This window comes from Penicillium crustosum (assembly GCF_028827405.1).
Source record: "Penicillium crustosum strain IBT 35664 chromosome Unknown utg000005l_segment0_segment0, whole genome shotgun sequence".
In the NCBI taxonomy this organism is placed as follows: domain Eukaryota; kingdom Fungi; phylum Ascomycota; class Eurotiomycetes; order Eurotiales; family Aspergillaceae; genus Penicillium; species Penicillium crustosum.
In genome coordinates this window covers 3,311,908-3,337,509 of record NW_026623126.1, presented here as the reverse complement: position 1 = coordinate 3,337,509, position 25,602 = coordinate 3,311,908, and the positions used below count along the sequence as shown (strand labels likewise).

General features: G+C 48.4%; 11 protein-coding genes across 11 annotated transcripts; 4 read left to right on the top strand and 7 right to left on the bottom strand.

Moving 5' to 3' along the window:
* Positions 1-102: 102 nt before the first annotated feature.
* On the bottom strand, positions 103-1,076 carry N7487_011941 (urease accessory protein UreF; the record flags this gene model as incomplete). Its single annotated transcript, XM_056879671.1, has 2 exons — positions 103-896; positions 950-1,076. 2 exons carry the CDS (start codon positions 1,074-1,076, stop codon positions 103-105), a joined length of 921 nt encoding a protein of 306 aa, XP_056724990.1.
* A 289-nt stretch (positions 1,077-1,365) lies between these two features.
* Positions 1,366-3,575, top strand: N7487_011940 (protein kinase COQ8; the record flags this gene model as incomplete). Its single annotated transcript, XM_056879670.1, is given in 3 exon segments — positions 1,366-1,683; positions 1,701-2,424; positions 2,473-3,575. 3 exon segments carry the CDS (start codon positions 1,366-1,368, stop codon positions 3,573-3,575), a joined length of 2,145 nt encoding a protein of 714 aa, XP_056724989.1.
* A 2,441-nt stretch (positions 3,576-6,016) lies between these two features.
* N7487_011939 (GrpB family protein) lies at positions 6,017-6,631 on the top strand (the record flags this gene model as incomplete). The annotated part of the gene is made up of 1 exon (XM_056879669.1): positions 6,017-6,631. One exon carries the CDS (start codon positions 6,017-6,019, stop codon positions 6,629-6,631), a length of 615 nt encoding a protein of 204 aa, XP_056724988.1.
* Positions 6,632-7,169: 538 nt separating this feature from the next.
* On the bottom strand, positions 7,170-8,612 carry N7487_011938 (alpha-mannosyltransferase; the record flags this gene model as incomplete). Its single annotated transcript, XM_056879668.1, has 1 exon — positions 7,170-8,612. One exon carries the CDS (start codon positions 8,610-8,612, stop codon positions 7,170-7,172), a length of 1,443 nt encoding a protein of 480 aa, XP_056724987.1.
* Positions 8,613-9,035: 423 nt separating this feature from the next.
* N7487_011937 (uncharacterized protein) lies at positions 9,036-10,337 on the bottom strand (the record flags this gene model as incomplete). The annotated part of the gene is made up of 3 exons (XM_056879667.1): positions 9,036-9,817; positions 9,890-10,245; positions 10,309-10,337. The coding sequence occupies 3 exons, from the start codon at positions 10,335-10,337 to the stop codon at positions 9,036-9,038; spliced, it is 1,167 nt and encodes a 388-aa protein (XP_056724986.1).
* Positions 10,338-12,070: 1,733 nt separating this feature from the next.
* On the bottom strand, positions 12,071-16,171 carry N7487_011936 (uncharacterized protein; the record flags this gene model as incomplete). The annotated part of the gene is made up of 6 exons (XM_056879666.1): positions 12,071-14,093; positions 14,145-14,751; positions 14,804-15,003; positions 15,053-15,462; positions 15,536-16,002; positions 16,060-16,171. The coding sequence occupies 6 exons, from the start codon at positions 16,169-16,171 to the stop codon at positions 12,071-12,073; spliced, it is 3,819 nt and encodes a 1,272-aa protein (XP_056724985.1).
* Positions 16,172-17,144: 973 nt separating this feature from the next.
* Positions 17,145-17,861, top strand: N7487_011935 (DJ-1/PfpI family protein; the record flags this gene model as incomplete). Its single annotated transcript, XM_056879665.1, has 1 exon — positions 17,145-17,861. One exon carries the CDS (start codon positions 17,145-17,147, stop codon positions 17,859-17,861), a length of 717 nt encoding a protein of 238 aa, XP_056724984.1.
* Positions 17,862-17,921: 60 nt separating this feature from the next.
* N7487_011934 (fungal specific transcription factor domain-containing protein) lies at positions 17,922-19,975 on the bottom strand (the record flags this gene model as incomplete). The annotated part of the gene is made up of 5 exons (XM_056879664.1): positions 17,922-18,667; positions 18,722-18,987; positions 19,045-19,233; positions 19,302-19,877; positions 19,941-19,975. Coding segments are annotated over 5 exons (1,812 nt in total), but the record flags the coding sequence as incomplete, so codon positions are not given.
* Positions 19,976-21,177: 1,202 nt separating this feature from the next.
* On the top strand, positions 21,178-21,435 carry N7487_011933 (uncharacterized protein; the record flags this gene model as incomplete). The annotated part of the gene is made up of 1 exon (XM_056879663.1): positions 21,178-21,435. The coding sequence occupies one exon, from the start codon at positions 21,178-21,180 to the stop codon at positions 21,433-21,435; it is 258 nt and encodes an 85-aa protein (XP_056724982.1).
* A 631-nt stretch (positions 21,436-22,066) lies between these two features.
* On the bottom strand, positions 22,067-22,694 carry N7487_011932 (uncharacterized protein; the record flags this gene model as incomplete). The annotated part of the gene is made up of 2 exons (XM_056879662.1): positions 22,067-22,316; positions 22,384-22,694. 2 exons carry the CDS (start codon positions 22,692-22,694, stop codon positions 22,067-22,069), a joined length of 561 nt encoding a protein of 186 aa, XP_056724981.1.
* Positions 22,695-23,728: 1,034 nt separating this feature from the next.
* On the bottom strand, positions 23,729-25,312 carry N7487_011931 (uncharacterized protein; the record flags this gene model as incomplete). The annotated part of the gene is made up of 4 exons (XM_056879661.1): positions 23,729-24,011; positions 24,513-24,580; positions 24,634-25,033; positions 25,083-25,312. The coding sequence occupies 4 exons, from the start codon at positions 25,310-25,312 to the stop codon at positions 23,729-23,731; spliced, it is 981 nt and encodes a 326-aa protein (XP_056724980.1).
* Positions 25,313-25,602: the final 290 nt, after the last annotated feature.

Sequence of the window (25,602 nt, the reverse complement as noted above, 5' to 3'; positions counted from 1 at the left end):
AGCAACATGACAAATGCAATGTGAGGATTTTTCACGCCCCCATGACTTCAATGTCTTTCATTATGAAGATTCTTGATTCTTGATTCTTAATTCTTAATATTCTCATGAGTTAAAGATCCGACTATACAACAACTCATGCCTCCCAACCCAAAGATCCAGCGCAGGAACAACCTGTCCAGCCTGCTCAACAGGCGTATTCCACTCCCGCGCAATGCGCTTCATCATCGTATCCTGCAATGCCTGACCAGCTAACACATTCTGCGCCTGGTAAGGGCCCATGACTCCCGCTCTGACAGCCGCACTGAGCACAGCCTTAGCATGATTCATAACAAAGACATACGCGGTCTGCTGCAAGTCCAGACCCATAGCCCGACAGACCACACCCCACAGCGGGGCAAAATGGCCCTTGGGGCCAAGGTCCTCGTCCTCCTCGAAACAAGACTTCAACGCATCGGATAAATCATCAATGGCAGCGGCGGCGGCTGCGGTTTCCCCCGAAGCTGGGTTCTCAGGCCCAGCAAAGCTGACTCTGAATGCCCGCTCCCAGACGCCGATGAGCGCGCGGCCTTGCGCAATGCTTGCACGCTGTGCGACAATGCACGGCGTTGATGCGTCCAGGTCGTTGTCTAGTGTGTCGAGAGTTGAGGGGTGTCGATATCCGGCTAGCACGTAGGGGAGGGATGTGCTTGCGATTGAGGCGATGGAGAGTTTGAGGAAGCGGTGGAAGGAGGTTATTGGAGCTATGCGGGAAGGTTTGTTGTGCGCTAGGTAGGATTCTAGTCCGCTGGAGTAGGCGAAAGATCCTAGTGGGAGGGCGGAGTCTGAGAGGAGAAGGAGGGCGTGAAGAGATGTGCGGGTTGAGGTGGTGAGTTCGTTATTATTGGTATTATATTGTTCTAGGAATGGGTTAGCTAGAGGTATGCGACATTGGAGGTATATATTTGCGTACCTTTAACGGCCCATGAGGAGGGTGGGCTGGGGTATTCGGAGGCTGCTAGCTGGGCGCGCGCATCTTGCAGTTGCGACTCAAGGAGTGTGACCTCGGCCTCTAGCTCTTGGGTGTCTTTGAGGATCATAATGTAGCTATCAAATATGTGGTAGAGGGATAATATATGTGGATTGTATAGAATACAGATTTAATATGCGCGAACTAATGTAGCATCTGGACCGGAGGGTATCGAGCGCGGTCTTATAGAAGAAGCTCGCCGATCGGCAAAAAAAGTGGGCGGAGACCGCACAACTCCGAGTGCTCCCTATCAGCTTGACTGTTTCACATTATTAACCGTTTCTAGACCGGTTTATTGCTATCTGATCTTTTTTTACCCTGTTTTCCCCGCGTCATGAACTAGAGTCATCTCCACAACCATGTCAGGCAAGCGTCTGCTCGACGCCATCCAATTCCTCAATGTGTCCAAAACGGTCGCAGCCAAACACCTGGCCATCCGACAACGCCAGCTAGATGTCTACACGCGCACATCCTCCCTGACCAAGGGCATCAAGGCCCAAACAGAAGGCCTGATTTTGACCGCTCAAGCCGCCGCAGCATTGGCACGCCGATTTGACGAACCTTCGCCACCACCTTCGCCGAGCCCAGCAGACTTCGCCGACAAGTCAACATCGGCCGATAAGCCGCCCGCTAGCACTGCAACGTCGCCACCCCCGACCTCGCCCGCAAACTGCAACGTGAGGCAGAATCGCAGATCCCGGCTTCGACGGCAACATACAGCGGGAATGAGAAACCAAGCGCTCTAGATGTGAGCAAGCAGCAGGATGTCTTCTATGAGCCATCGCTTCGGTCGGAGCCGGATCTCTCGAGCCTGCCAAGAGTGAAGGTACCCAGGGTCGCGGGCGAAGCTCAAGTTGGTAGTGATGGGTTGAATGCGGATGTTTTCCACTCGTCTGTTGAAGCGAGCAAACCTGCTCCGGTCGAGCAGGAGATGTCCGAAGAGATGCTCCAAGGTCTTTTCCACAGCCCGAGAGTGTCGCGCATGATCTCCGGAAAGCCGCCACCAAAAAGGGACTGGAAGCTGGCCGCGAAGCCTCGGCAGTCGGTCCAGGATGTCGCTAAGCCCGTCTCTACGGTTACTCCAAAATCCGAGGCACAGGAGATGGAGGAGCTTGCGGCCAGCGTCGCCGAAGACGTGGTGCCCAGTGACAAGACCGTCAGCGAGGCCAAGGAGCCACAAGTGTACCAAATGCTAGAGTCGCGTGTACCGTCCTCTCGACTGGGCAGATTGTGGCAGTACGGTGGTCTGGCGACCTCGATGGCATTTGGCGCTGTCGGGGAAAGTTTCCGGCGAGCCACTGGCAGCCAAGACAATGGCTCGATTATGTTCAGTGCTGGTAACATGGAACGAATGGTAGCCAAGCTGTCAAAAATGCGCGGTGCAGCTCTCAAGCTGGGACAGATGCTGAGCATCCAAGGTGCGTGCATCGTCTAGCTCATTATAATGCTCATGCTAATTTCTCCAGACTCCAACATGCTCCCCGAACCAATTCAGCAAGTCCTCCAACGCGTGCAAGATCGCGCTGACTACATGCCCGCCTGGCAGCGCGACAAAGTCCTTACCGACAACCTCGGACCCAACTGGCGCGACCTCTACACCTCCTTCAACGAGATCCCTATGGCAGCAGCCTCGATCGGCCAAGTGCACTCAGCCGTCCTAAAAAGCACCGGCCAACCCGTCGCTGTAAAAATCCAATACCCAGGCGTCGCCGACTCAATCGACAGCGATCTGAACAACCTCTCCATTCTTCTAACAGCCTCCCGCCTCCTCCCAAAGGGTCTGTACCTTGACAAAACAATCGCGAACGCGCGCACCGAACTAGCCTGGGAATGCGACTACATCCGTGAAGCCGAAGGCGCCAACCGCTTCCGCGAGCTCTTAGCCGACGACCCAGTCTTCATCGTCCCGGAGATAATCGCCCATGCCTCTGGCAAACAAGTCCTCACAATGGAAATGCTCGACGGCGTAGCCGTAACCAAAGTAACCGACTTCACGCAAGCCCAACGCGACTGGATCGGCACACAAATAATGCGCCTCTGCCTCCGCGAGATCGCCGAATTCCACTACATGCAGACGGACCCGAACTGGACAAACTTCCTATACAACGCCTCAACGAACAAACTCGAACTCCTCGACTTCGGCGCATCCCGCGCCTACCCCGAAGAATTCATCACAACCTACGTGCGCACACTAATCGCCGCCTCCCGCAACGACCGCCAAACCTGCCACGACCTCTCCATCGAGCTTGGATACCTGACAGGAATGGAATCGCAGGCGATGGTTGACGCGCATGTGAGCTCGATCACGACAATCGCGGAGCCGTTCATGCTTTCCTCGCCTGATCTGTATGACTTCAGTAACCAGACGATCACGGACCGCGTGCGCGCGCTGATTCCGGTTATGATTCGCGAACGGCTGGCGCCGCCGCCTGAGGAGACGTACTCGCTGCATCGGAAGTTGAGCGGGGCTTTCTTGCTTTGTGCTAGACTTGGTAGCTCGGTGCCTTGTAAAGCTTTGTTTATTGAGGCTATTGAGGCCGCGCGGAAGAAGGGGTTGAAGATCGAGTAGAAGACTTGTGGATGTGGCTATGTACTATTATAGACTATGTAGACTATGTATACTGTATACTATATATTGAGACACGATTTTTGGATTGTTTTATTTTATATATCTAGCTGGTTAACATTAGGCCTTTTCGAGGCTCTAAGGGGGGCGCCTTGTAAGATTAAGCTCGCCCTAAGTTGTGCCAAGAGCGCCTCCCGGGTTGCCGGGACCGATCTCGGGGGGGATCCACGCGGCTCAACATAAGGTGGGTTTTGTCCCTCTATAATCTCTAATGTATTTAGTCTACCTCCATAGCTTCTGGATATTCAATCATATACAAATTAAACTACTAGTCTATAATCTAGAAGATTGAGTTTTGCTAATTGTTTAAACACTATATCTAGATATATATCTTACAGACCCTGGATGAACGTATTGAAATGGGCGCATAGATATTGTTATATTGATTTTGTAAAGCCATGATATAGGAAAAGATCCTTAATGAACTAAGTTCCATTGTCTCCCAGGGGAGACGACCATGGCGAGGAATTTGTAAGAGAGAAAGAAGATGGAGGACTTGATCTGATCAGAAGGATATTTATAACATCGCGAGGATGATAGATAGCTGTACAATATAGAATGTAGTAAAATATATCTTCTACTGAATACGTAAAAGTACAACCGGACTTTTTATATAACATGTGGCAGGTGGTGACTGTGTGGGTGACTTCTGGCGGCAGGTTCCTAGTGGATCTTTAGGCAAGTCGGCGTAGATTTCCCTTCGGACAAGAGACCTGAATTACCGCCCCTGTTTTGTTTTGTTTACTCCTTACAAAATGCAATGAAACACTTTAATAGACCATTTATAAAATCACGTGTAATGCATTTGTAGCTACAATTATTATAAAGCCTTTGAGTATAGCAAGGGAGAGAGAGAAGACAGTGTGCATCCAACTTTTTGTCTCCTGGCATGGAAGCAGCACCATCCGCCCTCACTGGCGTATTGAGATTCCCCGACGCCCCATGTGCTTCTGAGGGGACAAGAACCATATGGTGTCACGCAGAAAATATTTCCGCTACATTAGGGTTTTGTATTGACGATTTCGTAGAAAAGAAAGGTTGTAAGAACAAACGGCTTCGGCCGACCAGGCCTTTGCGATAGCGGCTTCGAAAATGACCCGAGGACTTTTAGATAGGTTTCTTACATCCATCGAAGGTAAGTACCGAATCAGTGACTCATCTGTGGTCTGTCCATTGGGAACCATCCGGGCTTAGACCTGAGCCTAAATTGATCTACCTCGTGATGACTAGGGTTATATCATATTAATTGCATTCAAAAAATTGAAGTTCGTAATCCGTGTTGCACATGTTGCAAGTCGCATAATATATTGGTTTATTTCCGGCAGTATAGGATCGGACTATCTGCCTAATCGAGTCTAAGAATCCTCATGACAAGTGTACACAAATACAAGAGGGTCGACGGGAGACAAAAGACGTTCCACCAGGGGAAAGTAGATACGGCTGGTTGTGGACAAGTAGCATGATATCCTGAAATCGTAGGCATAGGTTAGGAAGCGCGGACGGAGTAGATCGTTGTAGATATTCTTCTCCTAAATATTGCGTTTCCTCTAAGAATATCGGTGGGCTTGGAGTTTCCAGTGACCCTTGGCTTGTTAAAAGGCCGGGGTGTGTGGATGCGCATGAAAGCCGTTCTCCGCCAGGACATACCTGTGCTTCAAGTGAGAATAATGTGACCGAGTTATCGTATTCTTGCACCTCAGTATATGATAGCGACTCGGTAGAAATACCCAAATTTGGACTGTAGTAGAACCGTCTCATATGAAGTTGAATGAAGAAGAAGTAGAAAATGTAATTAGTACGAGACAAACCATGTATTATTACAGCATGTTTATGCTTCTCCGCGCAACGAATGGCGTTAACCTATCCATACGGTGAATTCAATACCGTAGAGTATTTTGACCCATCAAATTTGTGCAGAACAAAACAGCAGTGGCAACCGAAGTAGTTTGGTAACTCATAGTAGACTCCTCCCGTCACCGTATCCATGGAAAAATAGGTGTGGGGATATCGATGCAATCTGCTCTGATGACTAGTCCGTTGGATCTCATGTAGAATGCCCCCCATCTACATACACATGTACACTTTCGAGAAAATCAATGCCAAAACTTACTAGTCTGTATTAGGAATAGACTCGGAATGCCAATACAATAATACGCTGCTCTGTCTTAACTCTAGCAATGCAAACAATTCAAACACTAGAGCCTCAAGAGCGCGAAATCTCACTCAGAATCTGACCCAAAGTCTCACTCTCCTCTGTCACTTCCTATGTCCAAGTAAAAGTCACCCACAGACCAAATCAGTATATACCGCTTCATCTGTTCAAGCCTCTAATTTCCTTCCCATTCTCCTCCACCAGCTTAGAACCAACTACCATCATATCTACAATGCCCGTTACAGTTGCGCAGATTCTCGCACCTTACGAGTACAAACCGGAGCAAGTAGAACGGGTAGCCCAACGAACGGTACAACCCCCCATTACCATAGTTGAGCCGAACCCAGAATGGCCGCAACGGTTCGAAGAAGTCAAAGTCCGAATTCAAAAGGCCATCGGGCCCTTGGTCCTGGACGTCGCTCATTCCGGCTCTACCAGTGTCCCTGGCCTGCCAGCTAAGGACGTTATCGATGTTGATCTGACAATAAAGGACGCTACGGATGAAGCATCCTATGTGAAGCCGCTTGAAGAGGCAGGGTTTCGGTTCATCTTGCGCGAGCCGCTGTGGCACCAGCATCGGTTCTTTGTGGAGGATTGGCCTGGAGCTTACCATGTTAATCTCCACGTGTGGGGTCCTGACTCGCCCGAGGCTACACGCCATCGTATCTTTCGTGATTGGCTACTCAAAACACCGTCGGATCTGGAACTATATGCTAAAGTGAAACGCCAAGCGGCGGAGCAAGCGGCTATAGCTGGGGATTCGATGATGGATTATACCCTACGGAAAGATGAAACAATTCATGAGATCCTAGCACGAGCGTTCCGTGATTTAGGCTATATTGAATGAGACATTAAGAGGTGGTTGAATTAGTGCTATCAGAATCAAATATGGGTATTGGGGAAATTGAATAACCCAAAATGTGATTTGGAAGTCCTGATTACTACCTGTGATGCTGACTGATATCTTTTTCGAAAGTGGAAAGGGCTTTAACTAGATACATGAAATGCATATGGAAGGAACTAGAAGTCAGTGGGTGAGCACTGTCTTCAAACCCTTTTTAGAAGCGCACTATCTCCTTGGTGTGTAGTATTACTGCTCTTGGATGGGCATAATGGCTCTCCCTCTGTAAGGGTTACAATCCAGGTCTGACTGGAGCTTTGGTAAAGGGAGATGCGAGCCGGAATGCAAAATGTGAGTGCATTAGTTTATGGCTGTCCCACCATTGCCTTGAACGAGACAGCAATGGCAAATAAACCCAGCAACTGGAAGGCAGATATGAGTTTAGGCTCCGGCGAAGATGGATATAAAAATCAAGAATAGTAGTACGGTAGGGTATACTTTAATTCGTCATGACATATGCCGGACCGGCAGCTCCGACGTACAATCAATCCACCCCAAAGACAGCACTGCAGTACTCCTTGGCTGCGTCACAAATCCCCTCATACTCAACCCAACTTTGAAACTTATCCTCAAGCTCACAAGCCGTCCAACGAATCTCCTCCCAAAATCCCTTCTCGACATCAACCTTGCTATTAAACTCGTGTACAACATCCACCGGCAACGTCCAGGCCCGCGTATAATCACCCTCATCCGTAAACGCAGGGTTTACCTCATGGAGATCGAAGATCGTAGCAGGGTTGAACTTGGGAAAGTTGGCGTGGATGAAGAAGACGTCTGGCGCGGGTGCATGATCGCCTCTAACACGCCATACACCGCGGCTAGTCAGTGCGAAGTCCTGCACTGGATCAAACTGCGCCATCGCGGAGCCGGCTATGCCGCCACGTGTTTCGTGGCCGAGGGCACAGATTGACTCGCTGACTTGGTAGAAGGATTCATTCATGGCTGTTGCAGCTGCGATAAAGGTCTCCTTGTCGCCTTCGCCGGCGGCGCCTTGTGAGAGAAGAGGGTAGTAGTGTGAAGGCCCGTGGTAGTTGTAGTAAGTTGTTAGGAGGAGGGAGCGGAAATGTGACTTTTTGGAGAGGACTACTTCGCCCGATTCTGTTGATTGGCGTAGGTCCATTGGTGGGGGCGGGTAGTTCGCGATTTCGTAGAAGAATGGGGAGACAGAGGAGGCCCAGAAGTCGGGCCAGGTAACCATTCCGTTTGCGAGGAAGGGCTCGGTCGTGAAGAGATGTTCTGGTTTCTTGAGGGGGAAGGCGTCTGCGTCCAGGAAGAGGATTTCCTCAAAGGACGAGAAGAGCATTGCGAACGGCTTGAATTGGTATTTCTGGATTTGTGCTGGGGCAGCGATGAGAACGCGGGATAGAACTACGCATCGCGCGTTTAGGGATGGTAGGACTACCTCGCATATATAGCCTTCGTACTCTTCTTCGTCGGATAGGAAGACTTCCACTGGGAGGGTGGAGCCGGTCCGGCGGAGCATACGGAGGGATATCACTAGCACTGGGAGGTAGGTGCCCCCTGCTGTTGAGACTATGCCTTTCGTGCCGGGGTCATAGGGGAGCTCGGGCGGGGAGTCGGTGATTGCATTGATGAATTCGGCATGTACTTCTTTGATGGTGATAATGTCTCGCTCCGGAACGTCGAGGATGTCTGGACGCGGTGATGGACTGTGGGAATTGAAGCCTTGTGTGGAGGCCCTTTCATATTCGACAATAGGATCTGTGTCTGGCGTATATTTCTCTAGCAGCGAGTGGAATTCCTGCCAAAATTGGCGATGTGACGGTGTCAGGTCTGAAGTGGTGGCCTGAGATGAGAGATTGGGGATGTAGGCTTTGAACTGGGCCAATATTGCCCAGAGTAGAAAAGCAGCGACTGTCAAAGCTGCCAACAGCGTTCGTACGCGCAGAAAGGATCGCGGGATCATCGTGGAATGTCTTGGGGGCTACGGTTTACTCCACAGAAGCTTGATCGGATAAGATCGACGATCGTACCAATGACGTCGATGGTCAGGTACCCAGGGACCCGTACGGTGAACGATTGAGCTATAGCAAGTCATATATAAACAAAGCCAAGACCAATATGTGCTTGGAATTTTTAAAATGTAAGCTGAGAAGGTTATCCCTTGGTTGCACAGACCCCTTTGACTCTTGAAGTAGACCAAGGCTTTTCGCATAAGGACTATATAGTTCCCGAGTAGGAGTCATGGTTAGTCGTCAACTGTGTATTGAGGTATGTGTTAGACTTATGGAGATGTTGTCTAAAACCTGGCATATGAGAGAAGAAATAAAAACTCATTCAATAGTCCATCGAACGTCGGCTGTGAACCATATTGCCCGGCATATCCCCTTCAAATTTGATACGTGAAAGCTGGAAATCCCTGTGCTGGCACATGTCTAACCTCCTCCCTCAAAGTCTTCAGCTCCTTATCTTTCTCTGCACTTTCTGCCTTCAACTCCTCATTCTTCTGGGTAAGATACTCAACCCTCTTCAATGCCATCGTAATGGTGGACAGCTTTCTCGCAAGCTTATGCGACAAATCGACCACAAACTCTCCTCCCTCTGTAATAAGTTCGTCCAGATCCTCTCCAACCAATGTGGTGTACCGCAGTGCGACGAACTGAGATAGCAAGTTCCTTGCATCGTCGACCGCACTGGTCGTTTTGTAGATGAGTCGGATTGCATCCACCAAATACGGGAAAAGGACCTTGTCTGTCTGCTCTAAGGAAACAAGGACCTGGGCAAGACTGTTTAGAGCGAATTGCTCCAATTTGTCAAATTCAAGCTGACGTGCGAAGGAATAAACTTTGGCGTGGAGATAAATTTCGGCGGCATTGTTTCCTTCGGTTTCTTGTTCTGGCTCTTCTTGGTCTTGGTCTTGCTTTTCATGGTCGGTGACCTTTTGTGCTGAGGTCTGCTCCGTGGCCAAGGTGACTCCATCGCAATATTCCAGAGGAGTGAGGGGTCGGTCATTTAGGTCGAGCTCTGATAGGGCCTCTGATGGTGGGGAGTCTGGGGCTATGGAGGACTCTGCAACTGGTGACAGTGACCTTGCACGGGCAGGAAATATTGGAGATGGTGAGTGTGGCCATGAAGGTTGTGACTGCGGGCTCTCAGGTGGTGAAGTTGGTTCTGCATGGGTTGATTTGGTATTAGCTTCTCATTTGCTTTTCGAAAATGAGATCTAAGACGGGAGTTTAGTACCATTTTCTTCATCCACTTCCTCCGCTTCGTCAACCGCTACTTCTTGTTCTTCTTGCTCTTGATCTTCTTCCTCAGCCTGCGCTGGGGCCTCTTCCCCCGCATCTGCCTCATCTTCCTCATCTGCCACGGAGGTCACTTGGGGTGCTTGGTAGCCTGCAGTATAAAGAAAGCTCAATACGCAATCAATTGTCTGCTCGTCAAAACCGCTCCAATCAATCGCCTCCTCGTATTCGTCAGTTGATGCCTTCAGTCTGGCATCAAATGCGGGGTGGACCTCGAGTGTTCCACGGTGGACGTAGTAAACGTGTTCCTCACTACCCACAACGATCTTGACTGGGGGCTTTGCAAAGATCGATCTGCTTGATGGTTAGCGAGATTCGGCGAGGTGATGAACACACCGTGATCTTATGTGCATATACTTGGAAGGTGTCTTCGAGTCGGACGACATGGTGAAAAATACCAAACTGGTAAGCGAGAAGTATAGAAAGATAAATGACAATCTTGGAGACAGTTGGCAAGATCAGGATGTGCTGTTATGATGTTTAAGTAGAGACTCTCAGAGAACACCCCTCATGATAAAACAAGCCCAGTACTTGGCGGGGAGGTGCTTTTGACAATGCAGTGAGACCCAATCTATTTTAAAAGTAGGGCGACCTCTAGCAGAGCTATACGTGGACTGACTAGGCTGTTGCATTTCTCTACATATGTACACAATAAACCAACATATATACATCATATCTGTATTTATGTGGCAAAGGCTATACTGATTGCAAAACATCCAAGTACCTACAAATAATGCTTGTCTCCAGCTGTCGGCCAGCTCAACATAATATTCGGGACTAGGCAACATCTTTGTCGTGATATAGCGAGGATAATGAAAACAATTATTTTGTACTTACCTTGATATTCATCCGGTCTGACCTAACAATTGCACAAGATCGTGCCCATAAAATTTTGTAGAGAAATACATATATCCTTTTATTATCTGGAACCCTATTTGTATTAATTACTTGATCAGAAGTCCTACACAGACTCTGCGCCAACTAGCCCTTTTCTTTATTTCTGTTCCCTCTCTATGCTTAGTACTATTTTGAATAGAATGCACTCTTTTTATCAAAGAGATGGGCGGTGAGACCTATACTTTTAAGCTCTATCACTGGTGCACAAATATTGCGCGATCCCCCATTCTAGTGCTAGCTACCGTTTTTTTTTAAAGATATAAAGAAAGGAAAGGAGAATCCAGCGGTACATGGCCCAGTTGATCATCCGACCACGAAATTTGGTTTCGAGGGGAATCGAACCCAGGCCTGCGTCTCGTTAAGATGACAACCTTGCAAGTTTGACATTGCTTTTGATTACTGCACTACCCGGGTTATTGTTATGAATAATCTTAACTCTTATACTTGGCGTGTCGAGTACCACTCCTTTAAGAGTCGGCACATTCTATATTGTAAACCATACATTGTTAGATCGTCTTTCCATTCTTTAAGACTCTGGTTACATGTAGTATTCATTCGCCTTATATTACTTCAACAGCCTGAGTGGAGGACGAGTAGGAGATTAAGTATATCCCATACGATACTGTGGCTTTTGGCTCTCAATTGAGATGTTACTTATATTAAACTTTCTAAGGCTGTGGAAAGGAACCAACCTTATTTCTGCAAAGACCCACTATAGATTTCTGAACGATGAACGAAACGTGGGTCTCCGAACACCAGCTCTAACCATATGTGTGGAAGATCTGCCTGGAGGCTTATGTATAGATTCACTAGTCGGAAACCCCTATCTGCATTTGAGAGAAATCAGAGCAATAATGGTTAAGTGAGTCTCGGCCGGGGCTACTGATTAGTGATGGACGTCTTACAGCACCTCAACAAAACATCGCGATTTTCAAACGCCCCTAGACCCAGTATTGATTGATTATATAAGCAGCAGGCTGTGCCCAGGTGCCCAGGTGCTCAGGTGTAAGCTCAGAAGCAAACCGGAGATACATCAGATAGTCAATTATAACTAGGTCGAACTTTAAACCGATCGGAGCTCATTGAACGCTAGTAGTCTGGCAACGAGAACAGGCTGGAGTCTAGGTCACGATTTTATGTTACCATAGTGAAGCGGAAACCCTAACTGGAGTCTCTGGAGTCTGCCAGACCCTACCCCGTGGGATAGGGCGCTCCTGTAGTTTCAACTCCACAACACGAGGGTTGCGTCGGCCTCAAGCTCGACGAGCACCTTCATGATCTCTTTGAGTCCCCGAGAAGCGGCGATAGAACGCGCAAGGTTCACATCGGCCCCATTCTTAATAAGGAGGTTAGCAATCTCTTTATATCCTATAGCAGCGGCCGCAGCGAGAGCGCTTCCGAACTTTCCACTCGGCAACGTAAGGTTCACGTCAGCCCCACTTTTAATAAGGAGATTGACGATCTCTTTATCTCCTCTATAAGCGGTAGCGGCGAGAGCGCTCCCGAAGTCTCCACTCGGCAACGTGAGGTTCGTGTCGGCCCCATTCTCGATAAGGAGGTTAACGATCTCTTTATTTCCTATAAAAGCGGCCGCAGCAAGAACGCTCCCGAAGTCTCCACTCGGCAATGTAAGGTTCGTGTCAGCCCCATGCTCAATAAGGAGGTTAATCATCTCTTTATTTCCTCCCCGGGTGGCAGCGGCGAGAGCGCTCCCAAAGTCTCCACTCAGTAACACAAGGTTCGCGTCGGCCCCATTCTCGATAAGGAGGTTAACGATCTCTTTATTTCCTCCCCGGGCAGCAGCGGCGAGAGCACTCCCGTAGTTCCCACCCGGCAACGTAAGGTTCGCGTCGGCCCCATTCTCAATAAGGATGTTAACGATCTCTTTATCTTCTCCCCGGGCAGCAGCGGCGAGAGGACTCCCGAAGTGTCCACTCGGAAACGTAAGGTTCGTGTAGGCCCCATTATCAATAAGGAAGTTAACGATCTCTTTATTTCCTCCCCAGGCGGCAGCGGTAAGAGCGCTCCCATAGTGTCCACCCGGCAACGTAAGGTTCGCGTCGGCCCCATTCTCAATAAGGAGGTCAACGATCTCTTTATCTCCTTTTGAAGCAGCAGTGGCGAGAGCGCTCCCGAAGCTTCCACCCAGCAACGTAAGGTTCACGTCGGCCCTATTCTCAATAAGGAGGTTAACGATCTCTTTATTTCCTCCCCAGGCGGCAGCGGCGAGAGCGCTCCCGTAACTGTTGCTAGGCAACATAAGGTTTATTTCTATTCCTCGGTTTATAAGTGCCTCACAGATAGCTTTGCAACCTGCCTTAACAGCAAGCACCAAGAGGGTGTTGCCTTGTTCACTGGTCTGTGATATAGTGAACTCTGCGTTGTCCCACCAGTCCCGTAGGAGAATGTACAACGGGAAGCGGCACATGGCGCAAATTGTGACCTCTTCTGGAGAGATATCCTCTTGATGGCTGATGTTGCCGAACTTGAACTTGCCCCTCTCACGCAAAAAGCTCGACGATGGGCTGTCATATGCGGAGCCAAGGCTACGATACCAGGCGCGGTATTGAAAACTGCTCTCGCTGGGAGAACCAAGAAAACTCTTTAAAAGTTTCGCTAACAAAGAGTCTACTTCTTGTCCTTTTTTGGCGATTAGATCTTCGTATGTTGTAACGTGAATCACCCAGTGTTGTTGCACATATTTTTCCAACGGATGAATGGAGCCAAGCTTGTTCGGGGGGTTCATGTATTGCTTGTCGCCTGAGCTTTTTATATCGCCTTCGTAGGTCGGGTTCCCATATGTTTCAATCATAAACTTGAGACATACTTTTGCAGCATCAGAATGAGCCTGCCCAAGGCCCCAGTGGTTGAATTCAAAATATTCCACTACCGACAGGTGGGAGAACCTCCAAACTTCCCTCTGAGAGTCGAGAACAAGTAGGTTTTTGCATAGAACCAGTAACTCTGATTCGGTGACTTCATTTTCGAAGTCGATGGAACTTTCGTCAGAATCAATGAGAATTGCGGACAAAAGCTCATCGCTGCTGAGAGGTGTACAGGCACTCATCACCCACTTGCATGCGCGATCTACGAGGACCTTCGCATTCTGAAATTTGGCAATATTTCCGTATATCTCATCGTATGCTTCTTTGAGTCCAATCGGAAGTCTCCCAAGCCGATCCCGGATGTCTCGTTCAGTTGGCAGTTCAAGCACCTGTTGAATTTGTAGGTACGCCCACTGGAACCTGTCTTGTATGAGCTAAATCTTCAAATATTCTCAACTAAACGGAACTTACATTCCTTGACTGCCTTCACGGAGGGTCCTGACGATGTCGCTCCGCAGTGATTGGGATATCGGCCCCCAGTGTCTAGGCTTGTCTATTTCGGCATTGACAAATTTCTCAATATCATCTTGATTGTTTATCGCGTAGATCTCAATGTTCTTCCCGGAGAACTGCGTCTTGATATCTTCGTCGGGTCGGCTTGAGATGAATACCTTAAGCGGCCGATCAGACTTAGATACCAATTCACGTATCACATCGATGAGCTGCCAGCGCGAGTGCTCATAGCATTCGTCCAGGGCATCAAGGATGATTGTGGTCTGAGAGTACCAATTCACCGATTCCAGTAGTTGAGTCTTACATGCCTCGAGGCCAAGGTGAGATCCCTGACGTCTTGCTTCATCGCTGACGACCTGGAGCCTTTTGCGTATGTGTCCAGTACTTCCAACAGCAGTTGACAGTTGGCGAACGTAGCTTTGAAGGATGCAAAGCGGATCTCTTCGTTCATCTTCATTCCGATTGCAATAAAAATATGCGAAACCCGCATCGGGTGATGAGCTTTTAAGTAGACCCTGAACATGGTCAATGACCTTGGAAGTGAGGTATGTTTTCCCGGCTCCCACTAAAAAGGTTAGCGTCACAGAAGTCAAACAAAATGGCCGTCGTGCGCTTACTCGAGCCTTGGAGCCACAGAACCGCCGATGACTGATAGTTCCTCCATTCACAAAAGTCTTCGTTTTGTAGCAACCACTCACATGTGCCGTGAGTTCGAGATTCTTCTCTAAATGTGTGATGCTTTCCATATGGTATCGGCGAGATCCATTCTAGCAGCTCGCGCTCGTCCTTGGCGCTAATTCGTTCCAGAACCAAATCTCTGCAGACATTATCAGCATTGACTCCCTTCAAAGTGCTTTGTCACTTACACCTGGTCTCGAATGGTAGGGATCTCCGCTGCGAGGTTAAGAAGTTCTCTGAGATCAGATCTACTTGATAGATCGGAAGCCTTTTCACAGTCGTCTGCAGCTTGCAGTAACAGCTTTTCACTCCCAGAGAGCTTGTTCATATGGCTTCGCGCATTTTCGAGCTTAAACACAGAATCTATCTTGACCTTGCTCCGCTGGTGTCTTACCATGAAGGCAAGGAATGACTGTAAATCAGCATAGGTTTGGACGATAGATGCGCTCAATTTATCCAAGGCGTCTTCAGGCGGGCGGAGAGCGAAATCTGGAGCCATGTATAATTGCTGGTACATGTCACATCGTATGAGGAGCGAAGCGACCTCGGCCATTCCAGTGAGAATAAACCCTTTTAACTCGCGGTCCGCGGTCAAAATCTAAAGATTTCAGCTTTATTGTCGGAAAAAATAGGTTATCCAAGTAAAAAACATGGACCAATGGTCTACTTACCACGATAACAGATCGAACAGCAGCCCATGGCAGGGCAGCATGAACAGGGTCAAAGCTGACAACGACATCTCCGACGGAAAGAAATTTGTTCAACACCGATAAGAATTTGTCAATCGATTTCGTTCTGTCGTGATGCTCGCTCTTCGATGCCACATCTAGTTGTTTTTGGATGTCCTCTACCAAACCTTTTCTGTCGGTGTCGTCGCGGTCCAGATCACCCAGCAATGCCTCCACATCACGCCTTTCTTCCTCCTTCAATGACTCTAGGGCTTCAGTCCACAGATCGTAGTTATCGGCATATGGCTTTAGCCGGCTCGAATGCTCGGATGCTTGATCGTTTGGAGTTTTTTGCGGCACTTGGACCTGAGAACCGGATTTGAGGCTTTGCTGGGCGGCAGGCGGCGAAGGAGTCTCCGTGTCGCCTGGTGCCGTCAATACTTTGGTTTCAGTTGTGACTTGGCTATGGACTATAACGTATTAGTTTGGGTTACAGGATAGCAAGTCCACGGTCTGAAGCCTCATACTGGTGGAACGTTCCGCTCCGGAACCTTTGATTGCGAGACTGTCCTCCGGTTGCCCGGGACCCTTTCCGTCATGGTTTCGGCGCCAGATACCACAACATAATATTGAGGACATTTCTTCATTTGAGATTGATACTGCGAGAGGTCAAAATTGTCACAGTCAAAGGGAGAATCAAAGCGATGCATAGGGGAGGCTGAGGTGCTCAGCTGCCCCGCACAAGCGCGCTGTCGGGCAGTGATGAGCTTTACGTGGCGTACGGTAACAAACAAGGCGCAGTTCAGCGGAAAGCGCCTTGGTTGGGGCTAGTACAGCGTCTTATTGGGTCGACAGCATACTACACAACATACGTATGTACATGTACAGGTCCCACCGATAGTAACGAGATGCTCCACCGACCGGTGGGGCGGCGCTAATAATTATACAGTGGAAATAGCTGAAGTGCGTATATGTTAAGTAAAGTAAAGATGTAGGAAGCGTAAATACAAGAACAGTGGTATTTATCAGGGGAAGTAAGCTCGTCCAGATCGAGAAGGAAATGCTCCACCACTTCCAAGGTTAGTTATTATATTTAAAGATTTATACTTATCTATATAGATACCCTAAATTAAACAGGGTTATAGGGAGATGAAGATTGAGATACATTGAAGTATATACACTTCATGACGTTGAGCCTAAGTATCTCGAACCTTATTTACGGGCTAAGATTTGCTGCCCAGGTTGAATACCTATACTCCGTACTGCAGCTGACTGACAATCTACTAGTAATCTTAATGGTAGACACCTAAGAAGGAACTGCACGTTAACATGATGAAACATCCCCTCCATAAGCAATTCCTAAAACTCTAGAATCTTCCAATATGAATTTTAAATCGACCACGGAACACGGTCCATGAGTTTAGCTCGTTGCCCGTGCCAAGATTATCAACCACGGAGGACGGAGCCCTTGGAACGGCCCGCGCCGCGATTATGTGATATTCCAGAAAATGACAGCTCTAAGTATTTAAGCAGCAAAGACAACCAATTCTATTAACCATCAACAAGCAAAACAAACTGCATTTGAAACTCATCCTTTGAAACTCCTACCAAAATGGCTCCCATCCAAGTTGGCGCTCTGCTCTTCGATTACCAAACCATCGACGTCATCGGACCATGCGATCTGCTCAATTCCGCGAGCAAGATGCTTATGGAGGGTATCAATCGATACGCGCCCGTGGACCCGAAAATTCTAGCAAAGGCACCCGAATTCGTCTTCCATCATATCGGCGAGACCATGGAGCCAGTGCGCATGCTTACAAGTTTTGTAACAATGGTGCCTACGGTTACTGTGGATGACGTCCCGGAGTTGGATATCCTCATCGTGGGCGGGGATATTCCTGAGAAAAGCAATCTTCCTCCGAAATTGCAGGACCTTATTCGTCGCCATGCTGCCTCTGGAAAGCTACTATTCACGACCTGCACCGGCGCTGCGGTTGTGGCTGCCACCGGTGTTCTGGATGGTAGGAGGGCTACAGTCAATAACCTCGAGTACAATTGGATTAAGGAGAAATATCCGAATGTCAAGTGGACGAAGGAGAAGAAGTGGATTGTTGATGGTAATATTTGGACTGGGAGTGGAGCTGTGGCGGGGATGGATATGGTTGCCCATTGGATGAAAGAGAATTTTGGACTGGATGTTCTTATTCAGGCGGGATTGTCGCTTGATTATGAACCCCGGGATGTTGATGGACTTTTCAATGTGCTGCCTCAGCGATACGATTCGATCGGAAAGAAGATTTCCACTCATGTCTTTCCCGATGAGATCTGAGGTATCGTCATGCTGAGGCTGTAGTTTGGCAGAGTTGAGGGCTGGGGCATGGATAACTTGTCAAGTCTCTGCAGATGATGAACTCGTCATGCTAGAAAATGTGTCCATAAACAGAATGTCACCCCAAAGTTTCTCATCTTCTATCTTCTGGACTTCCGTAGCAATGGCGTTTTGTAGTGTGGGTTGATCCGGAGCCTGAGCGACCTGGCGGTTCGAATATCGCAACGCAGGGCAGCGGTGCGTCCCTCGAGTATATGAAGCTGTAATTTTTGAAGCCCCAAGCTCGTGATGCGCACGGTTACTATCATGAACCTGGCCAAGATTCTCCTTTGCTAGTGCATAGGAAATTTGCACACTTCCTAGGATCTGAGGCAGCATTGAAAAGAGATTCTTGGTGGGGATTTGCCTATCTGGCGATGGCTTAATAGCCTGCAGGCTAGACAACAATGTGTCAAGATATCCCTGTAGATCCACAGATTGATGTGCAATCTCCCTGTTCCATTCAGGTACTTCTGGCAGTCCCACAGACAGCCTGTACAACACAAATACCGCCAAAATGACTTGATACCATGCGGAAATTGGCAAGCTAGTATGCTCCGCGGTGGGAATGGCGAAGAATAAATCGAGATACTCCTTGGTAGAGCGGACACATTTGACTAAGTTGCTTATGACCATTGGAGGTGTAGATAATATAGTGGAATCGTTCTGTGCTTTTGGAGGTGGTGGCCTTCGCTGTCCGTAGCAATATACCAAGCCCATTTCTTGAATCCGGATCTTGACGGCATGATAGCTGTTGATCAGCAATACTAGGTAATCTTCAATCAGTTAACTGGGAAGCCTAGAGCTTCAGAGGGGCCTACCCATGTTTCGAAGATCTGTCGATAGAGACGACCACCATTCTTCTAAGCGGGTCGTGAATCGTTCAGCATGGATGTACAGCCGAGTGCCATGAAGGCCCTCGGACCTGTAAGTCTCGCAAACTTCTTCTGCAAACTGTAGCACTTTCGTCACCGGGTATATCATGAGGTCTGTATCAACTTCTGGCAGTTGTTGCAGCATAATAGCGCATCGAAGCATGGCCTCGTGAAATTGCAGATTGTTTGGCTTTCCCGAAGACATTGCTATTCTATCCAAGTCAGCCCATGCCTATTAGCGCTTATCCGTGTAGGAAATCACATCTTACATGCTAGACATATAATAGCAGCCAAGGTAAGCACGGCATACTTCCCGGGTATGGGTATCGCCAATCTCGGTTTGCTGCTCAAGCAAGTCGGCAACCTCTTGATCAAGCCGAAGGTCAACGACCATACTGATTGCGATTTGTAAATACTGGTAGGTTTGTTGACTTCCTGGAACAAAGTGGAAATGGAACCTGACATTGATGAGCTTGCCGGTGCCTCCGATGCCAACGAAATAGAAGTGTGGGTAATGAGATCTTACCAGGCAAGATGGACAAGTAATCCCTGGAGCAGATCTAAATCTTTCTCGCCAGCTATGATCACCCGCTGACTGAGAGATTCTTTAAATCGTCTAATCAGAGCATCTTGAAGATGGCAGTACTTTGAGGAAGCAGCAGCAACAACTGCAAGTAATAGGAAGGGGCGGTCTTCAGCCATTGAGGCAGCAGTCCAGGTGTCTGAGAGCCGCACAAATGGAAAGTAGTACGCCATACCGCGGAACCTATCTATAAGATGCTCCAGGACGACAGGACTGAGTCCCAAGTCGGTGATCCACGCGGCGTCCATTACAGTGGATGCATCCCAAGACTTTTCTAGGGTATTTTCGGTAGTATCCTGGTTTTCGCTCGACTCCAAGCCTTCGCTCAATTCAGGACCAGCCACGTACTCTTCGCTCATCCATTCAGCTGTTGGGTGTAGGCTGTCGCTGAAATATTCAGGAATTGAAACCAACCCATAATCCGAATTAACGGAGGGTTCGACTCCACTAGAAGGTGCGGTAGGGCGCGATAGAAGACCGATTATATTGGTGAGCTTGGACTCAAGATCGACCAGTCTCCTTCATTTCCTTGCTATTAGCAAAAGTGGGCTATTTATTACAGCATCCTCCACGGTCACGTACGGTTTCGCTCGTGAAACTCGAGCTCGCTGTCTCGGCTGTGAAATTACGCATTGAGCGTTTGATCTGGCACATCTACTCAAATTAGCTAGAGGGGAAGTCTGCGGTCACAGATGTGACACCCACTTGGTACAAGGCTGTCCTTCCGCGGGTTGAATACATTTGACCTTCAGGACGCGGCATTTTTCGCACGCTAGTGTCACTTTCTTCGGCTGACGCGATGAATCTGTCAAGATTGCGTTATCCATCGTCAGTCACATAGATCTTTGACAGAAATAGACGGGTACGATAATGTATGGTAAATCTGACATATGTACCGGATAATGACTGGCACTCAAAACCTTTCCCTTTCCGTTTTAGTGCTCACCTCTTACCACTTTTCGATCACTGAGTAAAACTGAGCACGCCCCTGAGTATTCTGACTTGATCACGTGTCGTTACGTAATCAACCTGATATGCTCCCTGAGCATCACCTGATCATCCCTGAGCACCCTGATCCACTCACTGAGTGCTCGCTGAGTATAGGGTTAAGCGGCATGAGCAAGCTACATCAATAAAATGCGACACGCTAATCCCGTCACGTGCAACCATTCCCATGCCCATCAAAAAAGGACGGGCGCAATCAACGTGACCGTTCGTCCTAGCGGTCTCGATCCTATCTAAGTAAAAAATCTCACAGTGGGGCTATTCAATTGACCCGCCATTTCACTATTTCAGCCTATGTTCCTAGGAATACCCCTCGGAATACTTCGCTTACCAGTCCGGCGATCCCCTAATCGGGCTTTGGACTTAGGCCTTGACAAGTCCCGCCGATTTGGTCCCGCCTTGGCGCCAAGTGGGCGCCAAGCCGCTAGTCTCAGTGCTGCCTTGGCATTATTATGCTGATCATCGTCCTATTTAGGTAATTTCCTAGCCTAAATAGGTATGGTCACAGCACCACAGCACCAGAATTTATTTAGTGCTGCGGGGCCGGGACCAAAAATCGGCTGGTGCTGCGGGACTTGTCAAGGCCTACTAGAGACTTCTAGAGTAGCTATTAATAAGAATAATAACTATAATCTTAATACTACTTATATATCCTAAAACTAGCTATTAGAAGAGTTTATAAAACTAGATAATAATAAGATTAGTTATATAATATCTTATTCGTAGAATTAAGCGATAGAAACATCGAGAGACGAAGCAGCACATCTCTATGTATTATTCGCTCTCGTACGCTGTATCCTCCTTTGATCCAAGAATGGATAGTGCTTCACAAATGTTCTTTGACGAGCTTGATCGCCGGTTTGTGCCCACCGGAGCACAGTTCGATGTGACGCAGTGGATGAAATCTCTATCCTACGATACAATGGGCTTGATGACATTCTCCCGGCCATATGGCTACGTTCAGCATGGGAGAGACTTACACGGCATCATGGACGACGTGCGTGGGAAAAGAGGGACTCGGCACAACGAAAGTGCGTTGGCGAGGGCTATCTCGTGTTCTGGCTGGGTCTAGCACCGCTCGCGTTGGCTGTGACTTGGCTGTGACTTGGCTCTGACTACTCATATGATGAAGACGCCGAGATCGAACCCCCATTTAGACTGTCTGCTTCTGCTCATTGAATAATCCAGACTCAGCCGCAATGGCGGCCTCACTGCGCAAGCTCATGGGACCAAGGCATTTTGGGGCGAGGAACAACGGGAGATGAACTCAAGTAAGCTCCATGTGGCCTTGGAACTACGCGAGAGACACCTACGGCAGCGATGGAGGTGTCGAATCGAATTGGGTGGCTATACTTTCCACTGCAAGCAAAGCTAGCTAGGTAGAGCAATGATGACAGGTATATATCTCTTCAACCTCCTACTCCCACTTTCTCCTTCTTTCTCCACTATATCCATGGACAGCTCGTCCTTCTAGTATAACAGCGACACAAAACTGGGAACAGTAACAGCAAGTATGACTTTCTGAAGCAGCTGACCGGCTCTTCCTCTCGGACAACGTTAGCGTGAAGATCTCCGCAAATAGTTCTTCCAGTTGCTCCCTTGTGATTCCTCAGAGGGAGTTGCATATCTTGGCGGCAAGTCAACGATGAGATCCAAAGGGTTTTCGTAACTACCGGCCATCAACCCTAGCAGAGAAGCGGTCTTTATTCGATTGTAATACCATGCACGGATAGATTTGTAATCAAGTTTGAAGGACTCCCGGATTTGGGATTTCTGCTCAGGGTCGAGTGCAAACCCCCGGGCTCTCTCGCAACAAGAACATTCCACGGTACAATGACCAACTGCAAATTTCCGTTCTGACTGGCGATGAGAACAGCATCCACAGTCTCTGCCACAACAGCCTCCTCTCCCCATGCAATCTTCCACAAGTACTTGATGCATGTACCATTTTGGCTGTGAGCGCCAGAAATCGATACCTCTGGTCAGCGGGCCGTCGTCATACGAAGACCTAATCTCCCACCAACGTCGTTCTAAGGTCCAATATTCCGTCGAAAGTGTCGACAATTCCTCCTGTAAGTCCTGAAGAACAGTCACGTATGTGTCTTCCTTAGAGAGATGCCCTATTTTCTCTTTCAAGGCCATCTCGCGTTGAGTATTCTCCCGAAGTGCAACTTCTGTCTGCAATAGCCCCCTTAGGTTAATGGGGCACATGGGTGGATTATCTTCGTCGGTGAAGGTAGCGTATCGGTATCTTTGAAGAAGACATATATCTCCAGAGCTTTCTAGATCAAGCTCTTCGTCGGATTTGTCACCCCACATGTAGTAGCGCATCTTGAAATATCGTTTTACTCAAGAATGTTAGGATGTTGGGTCTGCTAAAGGACCTTCGGATTGGAGGTTGATGTGAAATCGAACAGATTACCTGTTGAGTTCTAATTGCAGTGGAGACATTTCCAGGGATATCGGCTAAAAGTCAAATCGCCGGGCCTAAGAAAGGAACCGGCCGTGGGCTAGTATTATCATGAGAGCAATCGTCAGGATGACGGGTATATAAAATTGAAGCCAGTGGTGAGCAGAACATACATAGGTTTCTGCAACTCTCTAAGACAGAAATTTGAGTGACACACGTAATAATGAACCTATCTATCTATCAGAAGTGGCGGCAAACAGACACACCAGAACGCATGATGTGAATACTGATGTCTTTTCTTTCTCCTTCATGAAAGGAGAGAGGGCACTGCCATGCTACGGGAACTAAGCAAAACGTGACATTATCCAACATCGTCAAAGACGAACCCTACCTAGGTAGTGAGATGCCTACATAGCAGGACATCCTCTAGTCCGGATTACGGCTACACCACGGTTTTACTTCCTCGAGGGTTGTATACTTTACTAGACCGAATATTACTCTATAACATAAACGGGTAGCTACTATCAATCCCCAAAATATAAAGTGTTTACCAGTACGGTTAACAGTGGTTTATGTGACTCTTATCACAATTGGTCTCACTATGGTACAAAGGTAACCTGGACTAGTGGACTTAACGCTATGTACAAGTAAGGGTAAGAATGAAAGAAAGACTATAGAAGTCAAAATAAAAGTAAGAGAAAGGTGAATAAAAAGTATAAAAAAGTAATAAAAAAGTGAATGAAAAAGTGAAAGAAAAGTAAAGAAACACTGAAAAAACTTGGCTTTCGGCATTGACGGCTCATCGAACTCTAGATCCAATGTTAGTCGTTTCCATTGCCAGGCAATTTCAGATAGAGGATTTCGCCGTGTTCAGACCTTGGTATGTATGTTTAATAAAATGCAAGTAAATGGCTTTTATATCTGTTTTATGTTAATGCTTAAGTGTACTCCTTACTTACAATTCAGGCCAGCCTTCCTCCATCGGAGTCATCCGGCTAAACCGGCGATTGCGGCAATCTTCGCAGCCGCAGGTTACAGAGTGGCCGAGAGTTATGGCTGGCAGCTCGTTAATGCGCTGGAGGCGATGTCGGAGGTGGCTAGAGGTAGATGCAGACGCCTGAGGTTCGTTCCGAACGGCGTCCGGAGGGCGGATGGGTGGCACTGGGGGTATGTCGGCCACGACAACGATGTCGGAGCACTCTGGTACTGGTCGGGCTGGGGGGCGCGGGCCAAGCCACCTATGGACAATCAATCAGTAATTATGCACATGAAGCTTGAAACAGCCATTCCCAGTGTGACAGCGCACATAGGCTTTCCGTGTACTTTACCTGAAAGCCCAAGCCCGGGCGATTCTGCAATAGTCATTGTCATGTTGCAACAGAACAAGAAGACCAAAAAACTGCTTGTAATATCCTGGCCTTCCAACTGGGGGCCAAAAAAACTTCGTGCAAGAACTCGACAACAGACTTTGGTGGTTCTGGGGCTGGCATTTTGAAGAATGTTGGTGGTTTACAAAGTCTACTATTCTGCGCATCTAAGATCTGGTCTTGTCTTTTCTAATGGCGATTCTAGGAAAGAGCCAATGGAGAAAGTCTTCCGGGTAAATTGCGGTTGACAGGGAAGGAGCGTCTCGATAAATCTGACGATATGCAGTGTTTGTAGCTCTTCTCTGGGACATGTCCTACCTACTGTTTGAACTCAAGTTTTCTGACCGTGGCCTGCACGCTCTCTGGGTATACGACCCAGTAGTATGGATTTCAAAAAGGGCGACTTGCTGGCCCAGACAGCCTCGCGTCCCGGCCCCGAACTAGTACAATCAGACATTGAACGTACCCGGCAAGTCGGCCAAACGTGACTTACACTAAGCAGACTGGCTTCAAGCTTTCTGGTATGCGACGGTTCGCCTTCCAACAAGCGACTGGGACGCCACTGATCCGCATCAACACCCCATGTCGGCTTATAGCGGTTAGTAATATATGGACTCATGCCAACCACGGTGCCTCCAGGGTAAAAGTGACCACAGATTGTGGCTCCCTCCGCCGGAACTACTCGGTCAAGAGGCATAGCAAATGGAGCGTCAAGCCGGAGTGACTCTTTAATGCAGGCGTCGAGGAAGGGGAGGTTCTGCAGCTCATGCCATTGCGGGAAAGGTAGAGTGAGCCCGGTGGCAGTGCGTTGCTTATCTCGCAGCTCGGCCCGTACCGTTTCCAGTGCGTCAGGGTGACCACAGATCGAAGCATGGAAGCCGTGGAGTCGGCCCCTCCAAGAATATTGTCAAAAGTCCAGGTTGACACAAATCGAAGTGGCACATTATCCTTTCTCTCCTGGGCATTGTGGTAATACCCGAGGAAGTCACAGTTGGCAATGGGTCCGTCGACGTTTGCATTGGAGGGCGATTTGGGACTTTTCCGATGTTCTTCCTGACGCTCTGAAATACTCGCCAAGACGTAGTCCAGCAGAGGGCAATGGCTTCGCGTTTGAAAAGATTTGCTACCCAGTTCTTATGCAAGAGCCAATCGAGCCATGGTATCTGCGTCATCTGCAAATAGTTGAGTCTTGCTCTCTGTCAAAGTCCTTCGTCATGTATAACTTACGGGTCCGATAATCAGGTTTGCCCTGTTAACTGGAGTGTGTCCAGGATTGAACGCGGCTTTGTCAGGAATGAAATGAAACGGGTTTGCGCAGGTGGCCAAAAGGCGTCCGAATCCGGGGCAGATAGCCAACGATTGAGACCATGACTACAGCCTAAAAGAAGAAGAACGTTATAAAGAGGAAGCCTGGAGACTAAAGACCAGATCATCAATATGCCACTCCTGTTTCTTGAAAAGT